The following is a 20,717-nucleotide window of genomic DNA, read 5'->3' on the forward strand; positions in this document are numbered from 1 at the left end:
GGCCTAAGGACACACGCACCACAGCATATGGGCGTGGCAGCAAGATGCGATGGATTTGGCGGTTGCTGCGTGAGACCCAAACTGTTTCGAATACTCGTACGTTTTCCGAGCTGCTTTGCATTTTTCGTGGCTTGGGGGCCGGGCACTGGCCCTGCCACTGCCTCGGCTCCGAAAAAGTGTTTCTGAATGGGGGGGCGGCCTCACTGCCGCCCCTCCACTCCCGCCGCACACACACACACATGAGTTTTGTCATTCAATTTTGACACACGGTGCGTGGGCCGCGCATCACTCGAGGGCTACCCTCAAGTTAGATTTTGGATTTCAGATTTTCCATTTTCTTCCCCAGATAACCCATTCTCACGCCCACTGCCACTCCCAGTCCCACTCCCGCTCCCAGTCCCCCTTTGACGGACGGACGGCTCTCGCTCTGCCTCTCATCAATATGCAAAAAGGCAGCTTGGACGCAGAGCAAAAGCAGAGCAAAAAGGGGCCTCGGCGACGGGGACGGTCAAGGGAGGGTGTGGGTGAGGGGGTGGGAGTGGGAGTGGGACCTCTTCCGTTCATCCGCCCACTTCCGGTAGCCAGTCGTGCGTCAAAAGCAATGCAAACTTTTTGCGGCCGAAAAAAGAAATCAAAATCAAAAAAAAAAAGACAAAAAAATCAAAGTGAAAGAGTGAAATGGGAAAAGAATGAAAAGAAAATTATTATGGAAATGTCAACGTGAAAGTTTTGCACAAATGCACGAGTGCCCCCACCAAAACCCGCTCCAAATCCTGGAATCCCTGAGTCGCATATGCTACACAGGACACACACACACACACACACACACAGATACACACGTAAAAAAACACAATTGAATTTCATGTTTGACATGGCAACTCCCCCACCTCCCCACCGCCCACAGCCCACTATCCGGCTAGACGAAGGAAAAAGAGTTTTCACTTTGTTTTGCGGCATCGCGATTTATGCGGGAAATTTTAATGCGATTTCCATTGGCTTCGCAGGAGCATCGGGTTTCTGGTTTCGGGATTCGAGATTCGGATTCCGAGGAATCCCCTGACTCCCTAGAGGGGTTGGTTGGTGGGGGCGTGGGTGTGGGTGTGGCTGAGAGCGATATTTGCATAAGAATTAATTAGAAAACCGCACGCGCGACTGGAAACGCCCACGCGGCAGTGCGGGCGATTTAAAACGCGCGCACGAGAAATCATTCAAATGCGAATCCTTTAACACAACAGACGACTCTCCAGCAGCTTTCCTTTGTATTTTTTGTAGGTTTTTTTTTTTTTGGTGAGAGTGTCCTTCAGTGGGGCAAAGGATGGAGAGAGAGAGAAAAGCGACAGAGACAGACGGCTGTTGACTCTGGCAACACCTTTTCTCCTTTGTGCATAATTCAATTTGCGGCACTTGACAGCATCAAAAGGTTGACATAATTCGCTTTTTACCCCCACCCTCGGCCATGCCTCTGCCACCCCTTTTTTTGGGTGCGCTGGGGTGGAGCTGGGTCGTCAGGCGTCAGTGATTGTGCGCGCGACTTTAAGCGCGTCGCTGCGGCAAGCAGCGCCTTTTTAACAGCTCGCTTTCAATTTGTGACACCTTAATGGGCAACTGAACACGGACAAAGGACAAAGGACAACGGACAACGGACAACCGAGAGCCCGGACTCCCAGAGTCCCCGAAGTCCCAGAGAGACCCGTAGTCCGCACCCGGAATCGGTTTCGGTCGATTCTTAATTACAAGTACAGTTAATATAATACTTCTCCTTCTCCTATCCCCTTTCCCGTTCTCTTTAATGTGATTCAACGATGAGAAAACTGAAAATTGCTCTCAATTAACTTGTTAGTGGGTTGTTGTCCCCAGAAAAAGAGGGACAGAAGGAAAGGAAAAGGTTGAATCCATTAGGTGACTTCTTCATCTCGAGGGAGCCCCTGGCCAAAAACTGTCAGGCGGCAAAACTTTTCCGCCCACGCTAGAAAAGGGACAATTTTTGATGGAAAAAGAAAGCCAAACACAGAAACCATTAGACAATGACCACACAATAGACACAGCACAACCGAACCTGCCACGAAGTGGTAGATGCCCTTCAGACACCCTGTAGTCGAGACAACTGTCAACATTATTGCCGGGGCATTTTATTCGATTGAATGGAAACATTGGAACTATCAACTAAGCGCCATCGACCATAGCGCAGATGACGGCAGCAGCAGTTGGATCAGTGATGGCCATGCAGCTCACTTTGAAGGACTTGCCGCAGGCGCGGCCCAGCTCCTTCATGCTGCCGGCGAAGACCAGTGCCTCCACCTTGCCCTTCTTGGCCTTCTTCTCGACGTCGGTCTTGAGGCCGACGCTCGTGTCGCCGGCGATGATCACCAGAATGGCCGCACCGTTGCGCACGGCCTTCAGGGTCTCCTTGATGCCCACAAAGTACTTCCCGGACTTGATCACACCCGACAGACATTCGCAGAAAACATCCATTTTGATTGTTGACTCTAGTTGACTGCGAATGGGAAACAGCCTTGGTTAAATCACGATTGTTGTATTTTTACACTTTTACGAACCTCTTAATTAAATTTTTCTTCCTTTTTTCTCGCTTCGATCTGAACGCTGCTCTGACTTTGCCTCGAATGGAAGTTCTGGCAAAGGTTTAGTCAAGGAATAATGTAAAATCAACGCCTGCTGGGACTGAAAATTGATTCCCGTCTTCATTGTGAAAAAATGTTGGGTAACAGTTTGCTATGTTTGAGTAGTGTTGGTGAGCATATGCGAGCTATTCTCCAACACTCCCCGCGACTGAATCGAAACTAAATGAAGTTGAAAATTGTTACCTTTTGCATGGCAAAAATCTGTTAAAAATCATAATACCCTTTGCAAGCGAGAGGGAAGTACAATCTGAAGAGACAAGGAGAGAGTGCGAGAGCGAGCGAGCGACGTGTGGGAAAAACAAATAATTAAGCTCTAACTTTTTCAAGCCACAAAGTCAGACGGGGAGACAGAAAGTCAGACAATACAAATATTAACAAAGGGAAAATGCACAAAATTTATTTTATTTGTCATTAAAAGGAGGCCACGCCCCCACCGCAGGAGCCAGCAGGAGCAGCAGCAACCCTTTTCTGCAGGACTAAAATTAATTAAATAAATTAGAAGTTTGCCCGAAAATAAATTGAAATGGAACGCTTTGACAGTGCAGGCAGCAGCAGTCAGCAGTCAGAGGAGTCAAGCAACCAGCAGCCGCGTTTCAAGCGGTGTAATTAACTTGAAAGACGACCAGAACCCCCTTCCCCCTCCCCCGAACTCGCTGAACTGAAGGCAGTGCCAATGCCAGTGCCAGTGCCAGCGCCAGTCGCATTCGCATTCTCAAAGCGGAAGCGGATGGAGTGGTTGGACGGAGGAGGAGCAGCAGTGGGGTGACAGGTCATGGCTTGGCATCGGTCACAAGTGATTGCCCTTTGTCAGAAGGCACTTGAGTGGCGGCGGCGGCAGGCGGCAGGCGGCGGCAGGCGGCAGCGTTGCAGTAAGGGAACACCACAAAAGCGGAAGAAGCGAATGACAAGCAGCACGACATCCATTAAAGCAAAAGGCAATCTATTTGTATTCGGCCGAGCCACAGGCGACAAAAGTGTCGCCAAGGATCACAGAAGGAATCTGCAAGAAACCTCTAAATAAATCCAAAATGTGTCGTGGAACACAAGACAGTCTCTTGTGATTTGTGGCTTTATTCGATTTAAATAAAAGAATTCTCGTATAATATCTATAATTGTTCTTCTTTGACAATTTGGCCGCCTGTCCCTTCGCTTAGGCGACTAACCAGTGACTCCCCAATCTCCGCCAGTCGTTTGTGTCATTTGGCCATCGCTGCTCCTGCAGCTCCTGCTGCTCCTGCTGCTCGTGCTGCTCGTGCACTTTGTGTCAATGTTATGCACATCAGCAGCCGGTGCTGCCGGTGCTGCCGGTGCTGCCGGTGCAGCCGTGGCAAAGAGATGGCCCACCATCAATGCCAGTCAGTCGTCAGTCAGTCAGTGTCTTTGCCATCCGACATTCCCTCAGAGTCAGAGTCAGATTCAGAGTCAGAGTCAGAGTCAGCCAGTCAGTCAGTCCAGGGAGCTCTGCTCTGGCGTACGCTACTTAGTCCACAAAATTGCCGACTCTGGCATTTTCCGTGTGCGTGGCTTTGACTCCATCCTCCTGATCGATGCTGCTCCGTGCTGCTCTGCTCTCGGGGCTCCCACTGGCTGGCAAACCTTCGTTGCAACCAGTTGTTTGCATTGCAGCGGCAGATGCTGTCAATAATAAATTTCCGCTTGATCCGCAGCAGATTGGGTGCTGCAAAGCGGGAGACGAAGCGAACCCAGCTGGCTCCACTGGCGGCACGTAGCCAAGCCACGTCAGATGAGATGCGATGCGATTGGGGCAGAGGCAGAGGCAGAGGCAGAGAGTGCGGGCCTGCGGGCAGAGTGGGTGGCAGGAAGGAAGCACATAAGCGCATTGCGCCCGGGACAAGACGGAGGAGTGGGCAGGAGAGAGGGGAATCTGAGAGGAAGTACAAGTAGATTGCAGCACGGCACTAAAAAGATGACATAAAGATAGAGACGGGCGGGTGTTGAAATTGAATAGGGGTAACGAAGCAGAAGGAGAGAGAGAGCCTGAAAGGGGGGGTGCAGCTGGGTGCAGGCATGCAAACGATGCGACGCTGTCGCCAGATAAAGTATACGACCGATTGCCCGTTTCTGCTAGACGAAGCTCGGGAAAAGGAAGAGTCGAAGGCGTTCAACGACACTAGGATAGGATGCAAATGCAAATGGAAAATGGCTTGCCAAGAGCCAGCAGAAAGAGCATACCAAAGAGGCAGAGACAAAGACAGAGAGGCAGAGCGAGAGGGAGAGAGAGAACTCAGCGGGCGACACGTTGATAAATTTATTGAAATTCTATTGAAACGAAACGATTTGACTGCGGCTCTCGAGAACCAGGACGCACAAATCGCTGATAAAGTGGAAAATGAGCGAAAAACAAAAAGGAAAACTGTCGTAAATTGCAAATAAATTGCAGCATATCCAAGCATATCCAAAGGAAAAGCCATCACATGCTCTCCATCTCCAGCTCCAGCTCCAGCTCCACTGGCAATTAAACTTTGGCCATTCCATTGCATAAATTTGATCTGGTACTCGTTTCGTTTCATTTATGGGTAATGTGTATGTACATTGTATGTAGTATATATCAAATCTGGGGGAAACTTTGCGCTTAATTTTTAATTTTCTTTCATTTGGCCTTTGACCTGGGCCTGGCCAAGCCATCGCTGGACAAGCGATGCTCAATTTAACCTGGGGGCCCCCGCGGCACACGCTTCACTGGGTTCCTCAAAGGAGGCAAAAAACTCTCGAGCTCCGCCCCGCCCCGCCCCCGCCCCCTGCGTCTTGGGGCATACTTAAGGGGAAGCCCAAAGGAGCGAACGGCGAAGAGGAGAAGAAACAGAACAGATAAAAACAGAAAAAAAAACAAAGATAACAGAGTAACAGGAGACTGAGAAAAGGCCAAATTTAATTTGTGTTCAGTGGCTGTGGCATCTTTTGCTCCTGCTGCTGTCCCTGCTGCTGCCGCTGCCCCTCCTGCTGCCTGCGTCCTGCACCGTGCATCCCCTGCTGCTGGCTGCTGGTTTCTCTGTGTTGTGCCATGAAGAAATTGCTACCCAATTACGTAATAAAATCTGACTGAAGTTTCTACTCTTATTATTTAATTTTTGCTTTATCTCCCGCTGCCTCCCGCTGCCTACCCCTGCCCTCGGGCCCTACTGCCTCCTGCCTCCTGCCTCATGCCTCCTACCCATGGCCTCTGCCTGTCTGAAACGGCACACAAATTGTTCAAGGGGATTTGCCGGCGAATAAAAGTTGGGCAAATGGCGGAAGGACGACAACGACGACGATGCCGCTTGCCGCTTGCCGCTTGGTACTTGCCGCTTGGTGCTTGCCGCTTGGCGCTTATTAAGAAATAATGCTGTAAAAACAAAACGCAATGGCGTCAAATCAACTTTGCTTGCTTGCCATCAGCGACATTAAATGGAATCAAATGAAAAGGAAAAGGAAATACTCCAAAATAGAACACACACAAGCCAACAGGAAGGCGGACGCAAAGGCCAGCCCAGACACAGCGCTGGAGATCATTCATCAGGCGGTGCTGTCGGCGGGGAACCAGAGAATAATTACAGAGAGGGCAGAGCAAATAGTTTCGCTTTAGGAAAAGTCCGAGACTAATTGAATGCTGTCAAAACAGCTGCCACTCGCCACTTTTCCGTGCTACGATACTATCGTATCGGTAATATCACAGGCACACGTCGGATCAGCTGTTAGCTGTCAAAATTTTTGCTATGTCATTATATTTGATACATTATTTGGTTGAACGAAAAGAAAACAGTGAAACATTTAGAAGCCATCGACCATGGAGCAGATCATCCCGGCTGCCATTTGATCAGTGATGGCCATGCAGCTCACTTTGAAGGACTTGCCGCAGGCGTGGCCCAGCTCCTTCATGCTGCCGGCGAAGACTAGCGCCTCCACCTTGGCCTTCTTGGCCTTCTTCTCGACGGCGGTCTTGAGGCCGACGCTCGTGTCGCCGGCGATGATCACCAGCTTGGCTTCACCGCTGCTCACGGCCTTCAGGGTCTCCTTGATGCCCACGAAGTACTTCCCGGACTTGATCACTGCCGTTAGATTTTCACGGAAAATATCCATCTTGATTGTAGACCCTAGTTGTCTGCAACAAGGGAAACAGCGTTAGCGAGTCTACAATAGCAATGCAGCATCGCCTTACCTTGACGAACCTCTTTAAATTCTTTTCGTTTTGAGGGAAGCAAAATTGTAAAAATAAAATACAAATTTTCTTCCTTTTTTCCCGTTTCGACCTGAACACTGCTGTGACTTTTACTCGAATGGAAGTTCCGGCTAGATTTAGTCAAGAAACCAGGACACTAGTCCAGTCAACGCCTGCTTCGTCTGAAATTTGTGACAAAAGTGCTGTGTAACCTTCAGTGCCTTTAGTGTTGGCTAACAGATATTTAGTGTGACCATTCCCCAGGCCCCGCGTACAGTGGCAGCCACTTATTGGCAGTGTTCGATGAAATTTAAATAAATCATGGATGGGTCCTATCCCATCTGTTCGAGAAGGAAATCCGGCATCTGACTGTTGAGCAAACAATAACAAGAGATAAGTAAATGAATTCTGGCCGAGAAACAGTCGACATGGGGGGAAGCCGAGGCAAGGCCTGGAAAGACGCGAGGGCCCCGCCCATGGGCATTATGTCGAGCGTAATAAGTGCCCTGTGGTGCAGCTTATGAAGATGCTGAGGGATCTGCGAGTCCTTGCCTGCCCCACAGAAAATACGTATTCATATTTATATTTATGTTTTTTTTTGGATGTTGTGTAATTTAAGGATATTTTATTTTATATGCTCCAAAGCCAGTCGGAAGCACAGGTGTGTGTGTGAATTTTTTGTTGGCAATTTATGAATCGACGAATTAAATTATGCGTGCAGTACATACATTAGAAAAGCCACAACGAAAACAGGAACAGGAACAGGTGAAGGAGCCAGAAAGAGCAGGGAAAGCGATAAAGGGACTCACGGAAACAAAATGGGGCGTAAAACGAGCGTCGAGCCATAGATAAAAAGGGACAGGCATTGGGGGATTAAAGAGGGCCAGAGCTGAGCAGAAAATAACCGAATGATTGGGGATACAATGGCTGATCGAATTCTTCAGACTTGTTCGAGCTTTATCTGAGGTCAGACGTACCTACTATACTCTGTTTCTCCACTTAGCTGATGAACGTATCTGAAATGGGTCATTAGGCCTCGCACCTAAGCCCATAATTTGCGGCGTTCTCCGACTCCTTTCAGGACATTTTCCCATGGCCATTTTATTTCTCATTACACAAAAAGGAAGAGCGAACACAAATAAAATAAAAAAATGCAAATACAAATACAAATAAAGAGAGGAAGACTTCGATTGCTTGGACGACGCTTTGGATACACTTTAAAAAGGACAAAGACTGGGGGATCTCTGGCAGCAAAGAAGATGCCTGATTTTGGAAATAACTTCATTAAAAACAATTCTGCTTAAGCTGCTATGTCTCAATAGATTTGAAAGTGCTCTCCTTTGTGTGTGGCAAAGTTGTTATTGAATTGTAAATACCCTCCAAGGGAGGGCTAGGCATCTATAAGTATTCAAAATGATATTCGCTTGCTTCCTTGCTTCCTGCAATGACCAATCAATGTGCAATCTTCTCTCCCAAGTCCTCCCTCCCTCCCCTCTCTCTCTCTGCTGTGTCTGTGTGTGTGCGCCAAAGGGCAATAATCATAAAAAACCGTCAAACGTTTTGTTTTTTGTTCTTGAGAATTGAGGCAATAATGCCAAAACGAAGAGAGGAGCGAGAGCGTTGGATAGAACGAACGAAGGCAGACTCTGTCTTTGGCTTGCGATTATTTTGCCATTACTTTCCATTATTTTACTTTATTTCAATGACTGTTTACATTAGACACACACACACACACATGCACACAGAGAACGCCGCAAAGCAGTTAAGTGTTGCATACTTTTGAGCGCGTGAGCTCCTTATTTCGGTCTTTTCGTTCTTTTCATTTGTTTGCTTTCCTTCCGTGTGTGTGTGTGAGAGTGTTTATCCATGTATGGGTGCTTCTGTGTGAGCCACTTCACTTTGGTTATTGAGCAGCAGAAGCAGCAGCAGCCGTAGTACCATCCAAAGGACTCTCCTCCACAGAAAGAACAACTTTTGATGCTTTGATTTCGAAATATATTTTTGCTTGTGATTTCCTCTCCCCATTTCCTCCTGTAGATGTATCTTGAGAAAAAGTACAATAACAAATCCTGTATCTGTATCTTTCAATTGCAGGCGGAAATTTGGAGCGTTTTCATAGCGATTCTGCGTAAGAGCGTCCGCAATCTGCAGGCCTGCACAGACGTTGGTCTCATCGAGCATGTCCTCGTCCGGCTGCAGCGCTCCGAAACGGTTGTGGCAGGTAAGTGATGCACACAAAAAAAAACACCCCCTCCCCCCCTCATACATACATATCCATTCCCATCCATCCCGAAGAAGTTTTGCTGTGGGAGGTCTTTTCAAGAGCTTGGCTGATGGCTTAACAATGGACGAGAGAGCTTTCCTTATTTTCCACTCATATTTCAGGTGCACTTTTATGGAGGAATATGGCTACAGATGGAAGGGCTTTTCTTCGGCATTATGTTGCATATTATCCAGCGACATATTGAGGGTCCAGGGCCTGGAGTCTGCTTTGACCCGATCTTCTGTCGGCTGCTTGGAACTGGATGGTGGAATTGCTTCTCGATTAATTTCACGCTTGTCAGCAGCACTGACACGCCCAGTCCCAGGCCCAGGCCCATGCCCAGGCATACCCCTCAACCACCGCACACATAGAACACAGAGAACACAGTGGTGCTCAGTGGGTGTACGGGTGGCTGTGGGTGTGGGTGTGGGTGGGCACCCCGGGAGAGATACGAGATACGATAACAGTATGGGGAAAACAAGCAGCTCGGCAAATTTGCTGTTCATTAGCGAGCCACGGATACCTCATACTCCTCAGCCCCCAACCCCCAAGATTCTTGGCTTGCTCCTGCTCCTGCTCCCCCTCCTCCGCCTGCTCTCTGCCTTGAGCATGTGCGTGCCTTTGGCTTTGATTTTGATTTTATTAAGTCAATGACACATCTGCGGTCTCCCAGCCAGAGGCGGGCCACCCATGCCGCCACCCAACCAACCCTCTCTCTCGCTCTGTGGCAGCTGCTTGCCCCAAGTCCCTGCTTCATGCCGCATTTAACGAACTGTAACTGCTGTCAATTTGCAGTCGCTGACTTTTGAGCTTCATGTGCTGAGAAGACAGACAGACAGACGGAGTTAGCGCTGGGTGGGATGGGGGACAAGGGGGCCTGGGGGACTTGGGGGGATGCCACAAACAAAGACATAATTTCATACATATGAGATGTCTGTCTATCCTCATTTCTGTCTCTGTCTCTCTGTCTTTCTGCTTCTCTCTGCCACGCCCTCACCTGACAAATGCCAAAACGTGACACTTGCCAAGAAATTAGATAAGTTGAAAGTTCGTTCTTTCGTTCGTCTCGGTCTCGGCTGAAAGTTGAACTTAGAGCTAAACTTTTACAAGTGTGGTTTTCCATCCACGATATGTGTGTGCTCACGTGCGTGTGCGTGTGCGTGTGTGTGTGCGTGGGGTGGGTGGGGGTCCGAGAGGAAGAAGAAAAGGGAGAGCAACCATCCCCCAAAGAAAAAGAAGAGTGTCTTGAGGCTCCTAAGCATTAAAAATCCCTGAAACCAATCATAAATATGGCAGCTAATAAGTTCAATCGGTTACCGACTTGTCCCCCCAGCGGAATAGGTTCCGAATCAACTTTGAAACCAGCTAATCAAAGAGTCTGTTAGTACATAAAATTCGTATTTACATATGGACATTACCAAAGGTGTCCTAAAGGTGTCCACCGAGCCTACAAAGGTTAAAACTCAATTAAAACAAATTCCCGCATATGCCGATATTATTTCATGAATTTGGATGTGAAAACCCATTAAGTATTAATGCTTTTGTTGCATATTTGCTATAATCTTGATTCTTGATACAAGTTCTGCCACAAAGTCTCCCTTACATATTCAGCAATCTAAAATAAATCCCAGGAAAACTTCCGAATCTCGGCCAGCCAAGAAGTTTTTGTCCCGTGCAAAAGCGCTTTTTCTATCAAATCAAAAACATTATTAACAGAGGCATCAATGCACAACATTTAAGAATTAGTAGCATTGAAATATTTCCTCGCGAAAACTACTTCTGTTTTGCAGACAGAAACTGGCCAAAAAACCAACCTTTGCACCAATTAGTATAGCACCTAGTATGAGGCTAATTAATGTGGGATTTGGTAGACAGAAAGATAAGAGAGAGAGAGAGACTCTAGAGGCGGCCGCCGAACAACGAGAGGAGGGAACCCAATCTGAACGATCGACGTCATTTAATTCGGTGCCAAAGTCTCACTTATTTGTACTTAACTTTTAAACTTAGAGCACAGTGACCATTGTAATCGTAACGAATCTTACTAATTCTAATAAGACCTGGCGTCCAGACACAAGATAAAAGGTTAGATATGCCCGTGGAAATTCCCATATGCCCATCTGATGTCCATAGAACTTATGAAACTTGTAGACCTTTTGGCTGGTATTGCGAATACCCCTTGCAAAGGGTGTAGGAGAAATACCGATGAGAAAAATTGTTGCACTAAGCGCTCTGTTTTCTCGGAGTTGACAATGTTCTCACCCGTTTATGGCTTGGTTGCTGCTCCCCAATGATGACCATGATGACCATGATGATGGGGACGACGAGGATGGCGGAAGGGCGGGGGGAATGGGAGCAGTAAAAACTTTGGCATGCCAAAAGAAAATGTAATTAAATGCTGATGAAGCGGTAGAGGGAATGAAGCGGTGCTGGTGCTGGTGCTGCTGCTACCAGACACGGCTGGAACTTCAACTGGGGAGCAACTGGGCGACATTGTCGTCTTGGGAATGTCGCCTCGGGGCACAAGGCGGCGTGGAGCCGAGGAGGAGCTTCAAGGAGAGTGTGGGCGGAGTTGTTCGGGTCCAGTCATAAGCCCAAAGGTATTACCTCCCTACAGCCCTACAGCCCTACGGCTGTCTGTGGCTTCATGTTACTCAATTTCTTAATTTACGCAACCCGAAACGTGTTGATGGTGTGTGAGTGGGTGTCTAGCGAGGCACTGCCACGGGCAGGGGCAGAGGCAGAGGCCATGGAGTCCAGGGCAACAGTCCAAGCATTAAAACGGCCCGAGCGTCCCATTTCAATTAGTGTGCATTACAAATGAAGTTTGGGAATAGCGCAGCAGCGGCAGTGGCAGCGCCAGTGGCAGTGGCAGTGGCAGCGGCAGCGGCAGATGGAGCCAGGCCCCAAGGGCGTGTTGCAAAGTTGGGGAAGTGCTCGGGGATACGGATGAGGCGTGCGGTGGGGCAGTGGAAGTAGAAGTGAAGTTCTGTAGGTGAACCACCGGCGTAGTGTGGGCACTGAGGGGCGCTGAGGCAATCAGTTTGAACTCTGGAATTAATAACTATTTGGCCAAGCTTTTGGCCAAAGTTGATTGAAAATGCTGCAGGGAGGGGGCGCTGGAAACGGACCAAAACTTTGGCAGCATCATCATCATCCGCTCGGTGGCTCATTGAAGACAGAGATGGATGATGGTGCTATTTCTTCTGTTCACAAATTATGTGCCAGCAGACCGGAATGTTGAACGTTTGAAGAATTGGAGCCATAAATGAGCTTGCAGTTTTCTATATTCTATATTTCTTCTCTGACCGTCTTCTGCCAACTCTATTTTCCATAAGAGAGTCAGTCAGTGCTCAGGCCGTTTCTCCACTTGAAATGCCTTGACAATGCCGGGGACCAATGGAACCATTGCCTTGTCAGCCTCTAAGAGCCTGTCCCTGCCGCATGCCTGAGAGTATTTGCAACTGACACGGCACCCGTGACTAAAACCGGGAGGGGAACTCTCTTGCACTCGCTGCACTGAAGGAAATGGGCCGATTGCGATTTCTAGGTAGAAATGCTGACATATTCAGACATATTTCTCAGTGCACGCTTGATCTTGGAAGCCCTGGTTTTTTCTCAGTGCGCATCTGCTCCCTCCACCAGCGAGGAGATTGCGTAAGCGACATATCCCCCCATAGCCATATCCATATCCATTAGGCGTTTCCCGTCATCAAGAATGAGCCCCCATAATGGCCGCCCTCCACCCGCCAGCGGCGCACTCATATCTCATGTCACCGACTAACATTAATGCTCTACCCCTCTGCTCGCTCTCTTCCCTGCAGATCTGCTCATCGAGATGCTGGGCGTTTTGGCCAGCTACAGCATAACGGTCAAGGAGCTGAAGTTGCTCTTCGGAACGATGAAGGCAACGAATGGCAAGTGGCCGCGGCACTCGGCCAAATTGTTGAACGTCCTGCGCCAAATGCCGCACCGCAACGGGCCCGATGTGTTCTTCAGCTTTCCGGGCCGCAAGGGATCGGTGAGTAAAATCCTGCATATATCCGTTCAACGACTAGCGGAGTGAACGACTAGCGAATGCACTGAGTAAAGAGCCATACCTCATTTGCTAATAACTCATTAAAACATTTTATTTAAATTATTTTTCGCGGTTGTCGGCGGCCAATAAGTGGACAATGTGCTCCGAGACCTTAGTGTCGGTAATGACCAATGTGCCCACATTGAAGTACTTGCCAATGGCGTTGCCCAGATCGAAATTGTTGCCGCAGAAGCGCATCACCCGGGTCTTCGTCTCGGCGGCGTACTTCTCCATCTCTGACTTCATTTCGCTTGGTATGTTGCTGGCCAGGATCACCAGCTTGGCCTTGCCCCCGCGCAAGGCCTTCAGCGACTGCTTGTAGCCCACGACGTACTTGCCGTCCTTCAGTGCCACCTCAAGACAGGCGGACAAGTAGTTCATTCTCGAAACTGCAACCGGAAAACCGAAAAACCTTACATAGTTTACTTCCTCCATACTTATGCGAATCTTTTTCGTGCAATAGCAAAATAATTGTAGATAGAGCACAAAATTGTCTCACTTTCGTCGACCAGGATTATTCTGAGAGTTGCAAACGAATGTTCAGTATTGAACAAGATATTGACAAGAGAAGCCACAGCGGCACTGTTCTGAATACTGAACAGAAAGTGTTGGGCAACGGACTCGAACGAGTCTTGGAAAACGTATTGCATGTTGTTTTGCGTCAAAGTGGAATGAATAGCAGCTCGGTCAAAGAGTAAAGTGAAATCGTTATTGAATGCAGCTGGAGCCGCCCTCTCAGAGGACACGAGGCTCGGGGCTCGGGGCTCGGGGCTCGGGACTCGGGGCTCGAGGCTCGATACACATGTTCGAATGATGTCCCCAGGGCACACAGGACGAGGGCTTTTATTTTATTGCTCGGCACTTAAAACGAATTCGAAATGTGTGTACGTATTTTTTTCTTTCCGTTCCGTTCCGTTCCGTTCTTTTCTGTTCTGTTGTGTTCGCTCCTCTAACGGACAGCTAATGGGTGAGTGTCCAGGGACACTCCATCCGGGACCGGGCACTCTATCGATGTGTCCATCTCGCCATAAACACATAAAAAATGCCATAAAGTGAATTGGAAGTCAAATGCGAACGGACATCGGAGGAGCGGAGCAATAGCAATCGCAATTGTCGCACAAAATGTCCAATAAACAGGGGAGAGCCATGCCATTCGTGCTGTGCTGTGCTGTGCTGCGCTGTGCTGTGCTGCGCTGTGCTATGCTGGCCCATCATCATCATCACCACCCATACACCACACACCACACACCGCGCCCACACATGCTGATGGTTCCTGGTCCCCTGGACTCCTCCTCGTCCACTTGATTGCGTTTTGGAAGAGGACTTTTCACGCATTTGGGGGGTATTTTCTTTTTTTTAATTTTTCGCCTATCCTGAGAGCCGCAACAGCCCCACCCCCAGCACTGGCGCCCACTTAACCGCCGATCAGCGATCCACTCCACAGGCCGGGACCCCGGACTAATGCCGTCGATGACGGTGCTGATTGTAATGCAATGGCAGGCGGCCAGCGATATCGAGGACAGAGACTCGATTCGAATAATGAGATTTTGTCATAGACCGAACGTACTCCATCCCACCATCGGGGTGGCATATCCGGGGCTCTGTTTCCGCTGTCTGACAGAGACGTGGAAGAGGGGGGCAGAAGGAAGGAGGAAAGTTCGGTGGTGCAACCGCATCACAGCTCTAACAATGCCAGGGCTTTGTCACGTCTGCCCAGCCCTAACCGATTTAGGACAGGCTATGGCTGCGATAGAGAAAGGATATCGAATGAGAGAGCTCCTCTCTGTGAGGGTTGGGCGACCACAAGAGTGCAAGAGTGCAAGATTGCAAGGGTCCAGAGGAAATCAAACTTCGATCGGCTTGACCTTTGCAATCACATTCTCTATTCTCTGAGTGTTTCACATAGATTGATGGATCAGAGAAGAAAGGCTTGACATTAAATGGCAATTAATGAAAACTAGTGCTATTAATCCAATCTTCTCGTATGTATATTAAGAGGCAATGGTCAAGTGCTCGGCAGAGACACGAGGGATTGTATTTCATTGGCAATCATTTGAGAGATGAACCCCGTCCGTAAATACTTGCTGGCAGGCTGGCCAATTTATGAGCTCCGCCTGGAGAGGAAATGCCACAGTCTGCCGCAGTCTCTGCCCTGTCCGTCCGATAAACCACAGATTCCATTTCCTTATAATTTTCATTTTCTGTTCATTTCTGTTGCGACTGTTGTAGCATTGTGTCTGTGGCAGCTTGAGGTCTCGGGGCCCACACCGGGCTCAAAGGCCAGTGAGGTGAGTGGTGGGAGTGCGTTTGTGTATCTGACTGCGGAATGCCACAGGCAACCCAAGTCAAAGACCATTCAAAAATATACATTTCAACGGTACCCGAAGTGCACAGCAAAGGTTTGATTTATGTCTTCGGAGTTGAACGGAAATTGCCATTGGAATTGGCTACAGAACTCTCAACTCCATTTTGAAACTCAAGTCCTGCTGAGAGCTCTCACCCTCTCCCTGTCCCTCTCTCTGAACAAAGAAAATCATGTGGTTTATTTGACTCAATGCTGGCCAAGAAACGAAGTTCATAATTGGTATTTAACAGACTGTGGAGCAGCAGCAGCAGCAGCAGCATACAATCGATACTCGTACAACAATCGAACCTAATCTGAAATCTGAAATCTAAAATCTGAAATCTGATGTGAATTTCCGTATTTATTTGCAGGCCATGGTCCTGCCGCCGCTGGCCAAATGGCCGTATGAGAATGGATTTACCTTTACCACATGGTTTCGCCTGGATCCCATTAATTCGGTGAACATTGAGCGCGAGAAACCCTACCTCTACTGGTGAGTCCTGTTTACCTGTTTACCTGTTCCCCCGTTTCTACTTAACTATGGCTTTCTTTTTGGCAGCTTCAAGACCTCTAAGGGCGTGGGCTATACGGCGCACTTTGTGGGCAATTGTCTGGTCCTCACATCCATGAAGGTGAAGGGCAAGGGCTTTCAGCATTGCGTCAAATACGAGTTCCAACCGCGAAAGGTACGAGTCATAGAACGAGCACCTCTACCGAAGAGCTGCATTTACAATATATCTATTTTTGTTTTTGATCTTCAGTGGTATATGATTGCCATTGTGTATATATACAATCGTTGGACGAAAAGCGAAATCAAGTGCCTCGTTAATGGACAGCTGGCCTCTTCGACCGAAATGGCCTGGTTTGTCTCGACAAACGATGTGAGTATATCCCTATATCCGTCCACATTTCGTTCTTAATCCTTTGAACCTTTCTCTCGTCTCTCTTCTGTATGACAGCCCTTTGACAAATGCTATATTGGCGCCACGCCGGAGCTGGACGAGGAGCGTGTCTTCTGTGGCCAAATGTCGGCCATTTATCTGTTCAGCGAGGCGCTGACCACCCAACAGATCTGCGCCATGCATCGCCTGGGGCCGGGCTATAAGGTATGTGACGACGATCCCGATCCTGATCCTGATCCTGATCTGAAAGACCCACATAAAGCCTCTGCACCTCTGCACCCTCTGGAGCACCCATCACTTTGCTTTGCTTTCGCGCAGCAAGCAAGTCTCCTAGTCCTAGTCCTTGTCCATGTCCATGTCCTTGTCCATATCTGTACAGAAGATAATGTAATTTTATTCAATTTTTTTTCTTTTTGCTCTTCTCTATCTTTCTCTTTTTCTCTCTCTCTCTCTCTCTCTCTCTCTCTCTTTCGATATCTCTGTCTCTATCTGCCGCACACTCGCTAACCTTTGCACCAATCACCAATCGAAAATCGACTGTCGACAAAAAAAAAAAACAACAAAAAAACAGTCGCAGTTCCGCTTCGATAACGAATGCTATCTGAATCTGCCGGACAATCACAAGCGGGTGAGTCACTTTCAACTGTTGCCAGCCTCGTCGCTGATGGTGGCTGGGGGACTGGGCGTCAGCGGTGGTGGGAGCGGCAGTGGAGCGGGCAGTGGCAGTGCCACCGATGCCGCTGCGGCAGCCGCCAGCGGCCAGCAGCAGTTGCAGCTGCAGTTCCAGACCCTGGCCGCCGAGCAGGAGGCTCGGGCCATCGACTGGGCCGACGAGCGGCTTGATCTGAATGCGGCGTTTGTCAAGATCCGGGCAGTGCTTACCGCACGCAATGCCGTGACCCTGGCCGCGCTACCTGGGGCAGGAGCAGCAGCGGGAGCCACGGCTGCATCAGCCACTGCTCCCGGAGGAGGAGCAGCAACACCCAACGAGAGCGGCAGCGGCGGTGGCAACATCATCGTGGCTGATCCACAGCAGCAGCACCAGCAAAGCCCAATCCCAAGCCAGGGATCCGCTGGCGGCACTGCGGACGATCCGCTCGGCCATTTGCCCACTGGAAATGCTTCTTTTGGTATTTATATTAACTTATGATTTGCCCTAGAGTCCATCAGTTTTGCTTAATTGATTTCTGATTTCCCAATTTTCATTTTGTCGGGGAAAAACTTTGTCGCACAGACCAACTGCGTCGCATGTCGAGCAGCGTGAGCAGCCTGAACACCGTATCCGGTGCCGACACCGAGGAGATCAACCAGCTGAAAGCTGTAAGCGAACTTTGCCTTTTTATTTTATTTTATTTTATTTTACTTTACATTCCTTAATTTCCTTTTAGTTCTTTAAGTTGTTTTGCTGTCCCAAAAAAGTTTCCTGCTACACCTAGTAGTCGTCAGAGCAATTAAGAAGTTAGCGGGGCACAGGTCGGGGCAATCAAATCGATATGAATCTGGGGCTACGAAAGTTTCCGTTTCTGTTTCTGTTTCAGTTTCAGTTTGAAGCATTTTCATTTTGTGTTAACGGCTTTTTAAAGTTTCCTCCAAGAGATGGTTGGGGCGGGGCGGGCCGGGCCGGGGGCATGGGAAAGCGGAGTTTATGGCTCCAACAATGGCTCGAGATGGAAGTAAATGTAGCGTATACTTTCGCAGGTGCGCCACCACCGCCACCTCCACCTCCACCCCCATGGACAAACCCCTAGACAAAGCCCAAATGTAAGGCTCTCTCTCTTCACTCACGGTGCGTGTGTGTGTGTGTGTTTGTGTGGGTGTTGGCTCCTTGCGAGCCTTGCGAGTAGAGTAGATTGTTTGGGAAATCTTTTGGGCGCTCATGTTCCATATTCCGTGGCACAGAGAACAGAACAGAACAGAACAGAACAGAACAGAACAGAGAAACACACACATTTCTATGCCATGTTCCACATTCACAGCGAAACAGAGACCCGAAACCCGTGCCGTGCCGTACCGAGCCGTGCCGGAGCCATTAGACCCACCCGTAACCCACCTGCCCGGGCAGAGCAGGGCATTATGCCATTTGCCTCCTTTCACCGGGGGAGTGGAGTGCGGGGAGTACTTTAGTTATTTTGAATGTTGAGTTAATGGAATGGGAAAACACATCCACACTCGAGAACACGGGGAGTACCCCTTAGCAGGATAGCCATACAGCCATATAGGGAAAGACTTGAGAAAGAGCTGGACAACAAGGAGGGCATTCAGTGTGGCTATAGCAAGGATGGACGTCCATCAGGGGCCACCAGATATTTTTAGATACTCATTATGTTTCCCCTGAATTAACTTTCTTTTGCTTCGTTTCTCGCTTTTGTGTGTTTCCGTTTGCCTTCATTTTTTGCTTGGTTAATTTCGGTTTCCGTTTCCGTTAGCGTTTCTGAATATCGCAAAGAAGTATTTTTAGCAGCAAATTATGCAGCCAGCAATCCATCCAGCCAGCAATATAATAACTATAATTATACATAAATATACGTACCTATAATAATAATAATAATGCTACACACGAGCACCGGCTTACTCCACCCGCGCACACACCACACCGCCACAAACCACACATCACACACCACGCCTACGCCCATGCCTATGGCGGCCTATGGCCCATGGCCCAAGAAGAAGGCCATAATGCACCAAGCAAGAGAGAAGCAAGGAAAAGCAAACAAAAACTCCTCGAGCAAGTGGCGAAAGTACATACATACGAGTAAATGCATCGATGCGTGTTGTAAATAAATGCATACATACATACATAAGATTTTGATGTATAAGGAGTCCCATACAGTACAGTGCCGTTCATTTGTGTATGTCGTTGGTTGTTCGTGTTGCGTTTTTTCAAGCCAAAGCTAAAGACAAAGCCCAAGTAAATCACACTGCCGTGACCAGACCACACCAGACCGGACCACACCATATCTTCAGGGGAATATCATGGTCCTGTCCTGGTCGTGGTGGCCGTGTCCTAGTCCTAGTCCTAGTCCTAGTGCTCGAAGTCCACTCAATGACTTTGCCGCTCTGTGGGCCGCTCTAATCCCAGCTCTACCATTTTCCCACCATTTCACAGGTGCTGTACGATGGCAAGCTGTCGAATGCCATTGTCTTCATGTACAATCCAGTGGCCACCGATGGCCAGCTCTGTTTGCAGTCATCCCCCAAGGGAAATGTATCATACTTTGTCCACACGCCGCATGCGCTGATGCTGCAGGTAAGTAAACACAGTGCCTCACAGTGCTACACCGCGCCAGAGCCAGGCCCAGACCGACACCGTCACCGACACCGAGAACAAGACTGACCGGGGGGAAAGTTCCGTCGTCCGAAAACATAAATTCCATGCAGAAATTTTACGACACGAGCGCATGCCTTGGCATATCCTATTAGCCTTGGGTCTTGCGTCTGCCTCCTTGGAGACTGCCTGCCCTCTAAGCTTCCTGTAGTCCAGAGGCCACAGTCCACAGTCCAGAGTCCAGAGTCCGGGGCCAAACGGGACACGGGAGTCCGTTAGGCGGACACAAAATTATTCAATAAATTTTGTAGTAATTTCCTGCGCAAACAAACACGAATCATAAGGGGCAGGGCAGAGGCAGAGGCAGAGGCAGGGGAAGGAGCCACAGTGGCCAATCGATGGAAGAACGTGTCCCCGACCCAATCCCTGGGTGACGACAGCTTACGCGATTACCAGGGGACCAGACTAACCATATTTACCGGGTGACAAGTGGGGGGCCAAAGGGCACAGGGCAAAGGTGGATGGATGATTAAATTGAAATTTGCTTTGCAGGATGTTAAGGCGGTGGTCACGCACTCGATACACTGCACCCTCAACTCCATTGGCGGCATCCAGGTGCTGTTCCCGCTGTTCTCGCAGCTGGACATGGCCCACGAGGGCATAGGGGACATCAAGCGGGATCCCTCCCTTTGGTAAGTAATCGAATCGAAGCCCCCCGCACTCGGAATGAAATCATGCAATCATTGCGCTCCCCCACTCCACTTGACTGATTACAGCTCGAAGCTACTGGGCTTCATCTGTGAACTGGTGGAGACATCGCAGACGGTGCAGCAGCACATGATCCAGAACCGGGGCTTTCTGGTCATCTCGTTCATGCTTCAGCGCTCCTCCCGTGAGCATCTCACACTGGAGGTGCTCGGCTCGTTCCTCAATCTGACCAAATATCTGGTCACGTGCCTGTCGGCCAACAGCGATCTGCTGCTAAAACAGGTAAGAGCCGCCGCACCGTCAAAACAGCCCTCATCTCTCATGAATCTCCCAAAGCCATTTGTTCTTACGTATAATTTAAATTT

At 49.0% G+C, this 20,717-nt stretch overlaps 4 protein-coding genes across 30 annotated transcripts in view; 1 reads left to right on the top strand and 3 right to left on the bottom strand.

The window, feature by feature from the left end:
* rg (A kinase anchor protein rugose) overlaps nucleotides 1-20,717 on the top strand; it is a 187,179-nt gene that overhangs the window by 141,972 nt on the left and 24,490 nt on the right. For 18 of the 26 annotated variants that reach the window (XM_033383033.1, XM_033383031.1, XM_033383032.1 and 15 more), the window contains 11 exons: nucleotides 8,890-9,016; nucleotides 12,880-13,076; nucleotides 15,849-15,970; nucleotides 16,037-16,163; nucleotides 16,239-16,358; nucleotides 16,437-16,583; nucleotides 16,951-17,509; nucleotides 17,614-17,699; nucleotides 19,486-19,626; nucleotides 20,197-20,336; nucleotides 20,421-20,634. In XM_033383033.1, the coding sequence (XP_033238924.1) occupies nucleotides 8,890-9,016; nucleotides 12,880-13,076; nucleotides 15,849-15,970; nucleotides 16,037-16,163; nucleotides 16,239-16,358; nucleotides 16,437-16,583; nucleotides 16,951-17,509; nucleotides 17,614-17,699; nucleotides 19,486-19,626; nucleotides 20,197-20,336; nucleotides 20,421-20,634 (1,980 nt within the window). Of the gene's footprint in view, nucleotides 1-8,889; nucleotides 9,017-12,879; nucleotides 13,077-13,996; nucleotides 14,018-15,848; nucleotides 15,971-16,036; nucleotides 16,164-16,238; nucleotides 16,359-16,436; nucleotides 16,584-16,950; nucleotides 17,510-17,613; nucleotides 17,700-19,485; nucleotides 19,627-20,196; nucleotides 20,337-20,420; nucleotides 20,635-20,717 lie in introns of those variants that run through there. The other 8 variants (XM_033383046.1, XM_033383038.1, XM_015185618.2 and 5 more) reach the window with 2 other exon arrangements.
* Nucleotides 2,106-2,713, bottom strand: LOC6902053 (60S ribosomal protein L30-like). The gene is made up of 2 exons (XM_002133551.3): nucleotides 2,556-2,713; nucleotides 2,106-2,494 (listed from the first exon to the last, which is right to left on the bottom strand). The coding sequence occupies exon 2, from the start codon at nucleotides 2,470-2,472 to the stop codon at nucleotides 2,164-2,166; it is 309 nt and encodes a 102-aa protein (XP_002133587.1). The 5' UTR covers nucleotides 2,473-2,494; nucleotides 2,556-2,713; the 3' UTR covers nucleotides 2,106-2,163.
* Nucleotides 6,343-6,966, bottom strand: LOC6902052 (60S ribosomal protein L30-like). 2 transcript variants are annotated; one of them, XM_015185631.2, is made up of 2 exons: nucleotides 6,806-6,966; nucleotides 6,343-6,738 (listed from the first exon to the last, which is right to left on the bottom strand). In XM_015185631.2, the coding sequence occupies exon 2, from the start codon at nucleotides 6,714-6,716 to the stop codon at nucleotides 6,408-6,410; it is 309 nt and encodes a 102-aa protein (XP_015041117.1). In that variant the 5' UTR covers nucleotides 6,717-6,738; nucleotides 6,806-6,966; the 3' UTR covers nucleotides 6,343-6,407. The 2 variants fall into 2 exon arrangements, with proteins under 2 accessions (XP_015041117.1, XP_002133586.1); XM_002133550.3 differs by having other exon boundaries at nucleotides 6,796-6,955.
* LOC6902051 (60S ribosomal protein L30-like) lies at nucleotides 13,159-13,798 on the bottom strand. Its single transcript, XM_002133549.3, has 2 exons — nucleotides 13,633-13,798; nucleotides 13,159-13,522 (listed from the first exon to the last, which is right to left on the bottom strand). The coding sequence occupies exons 1-2, from the start codon at nucleotides 13,781-13,783 to the stop codon at nucleotides 13,194-13,196; spliced, it is 480 nt and encodes a 159-aa protein (XP_002133585.3). The 5' UTR covers nucleotides 13,784-13,798; the 3' UTR covers nucleotides 13,159-13,193.

This window comes from Drosophila pseudoobscura, chromosome X, assembly GCF_009870125.1.
Source record: "Drosophila pseudoobscura strain MV-25-SWS-2005 chromosome X, UCI_Dpse_MV25, whole genome shotgun sequence".
Lineage (NCBI taxonomy): Eukaryota > Metazoa > Arthropoda > Insecta > Diptera > Drosophilidae > Drosophila > Drosophila pseudoobscura.

Bases quoted from the DNA above. Each gene is read 5' to 3' on its own strand.
- LOC6902053 (XM_002133551.3), bottom strand. From the start codon at position 2,472: ATGGATGTTTTCTGCGAATGTCTGTCGGGTGTGATCAAGTCCGGGAAG.
- LOC6902052 (XM_015185631.2), bottom strand. From the start codon at position 6,716: ATGGATATTTTCCGTGAAAATCTAACGGCAGTGATCAAGTCCGGGAAG.
- LOC6902051 (XM_002133549.3), bottom strand. From the start codon at position 13,783: ATGCAATACGTTTTCCAAGACTCGTTCGAGTCCGTTGCCCAACACTTT. The intron at 13,523-13,632 runs GTGAGACAATTT...TTCCGGTTGCAG, and splicing joins AATAATCCTGGTCGACGAAA to TTTCGAGAATGAACTACTTG.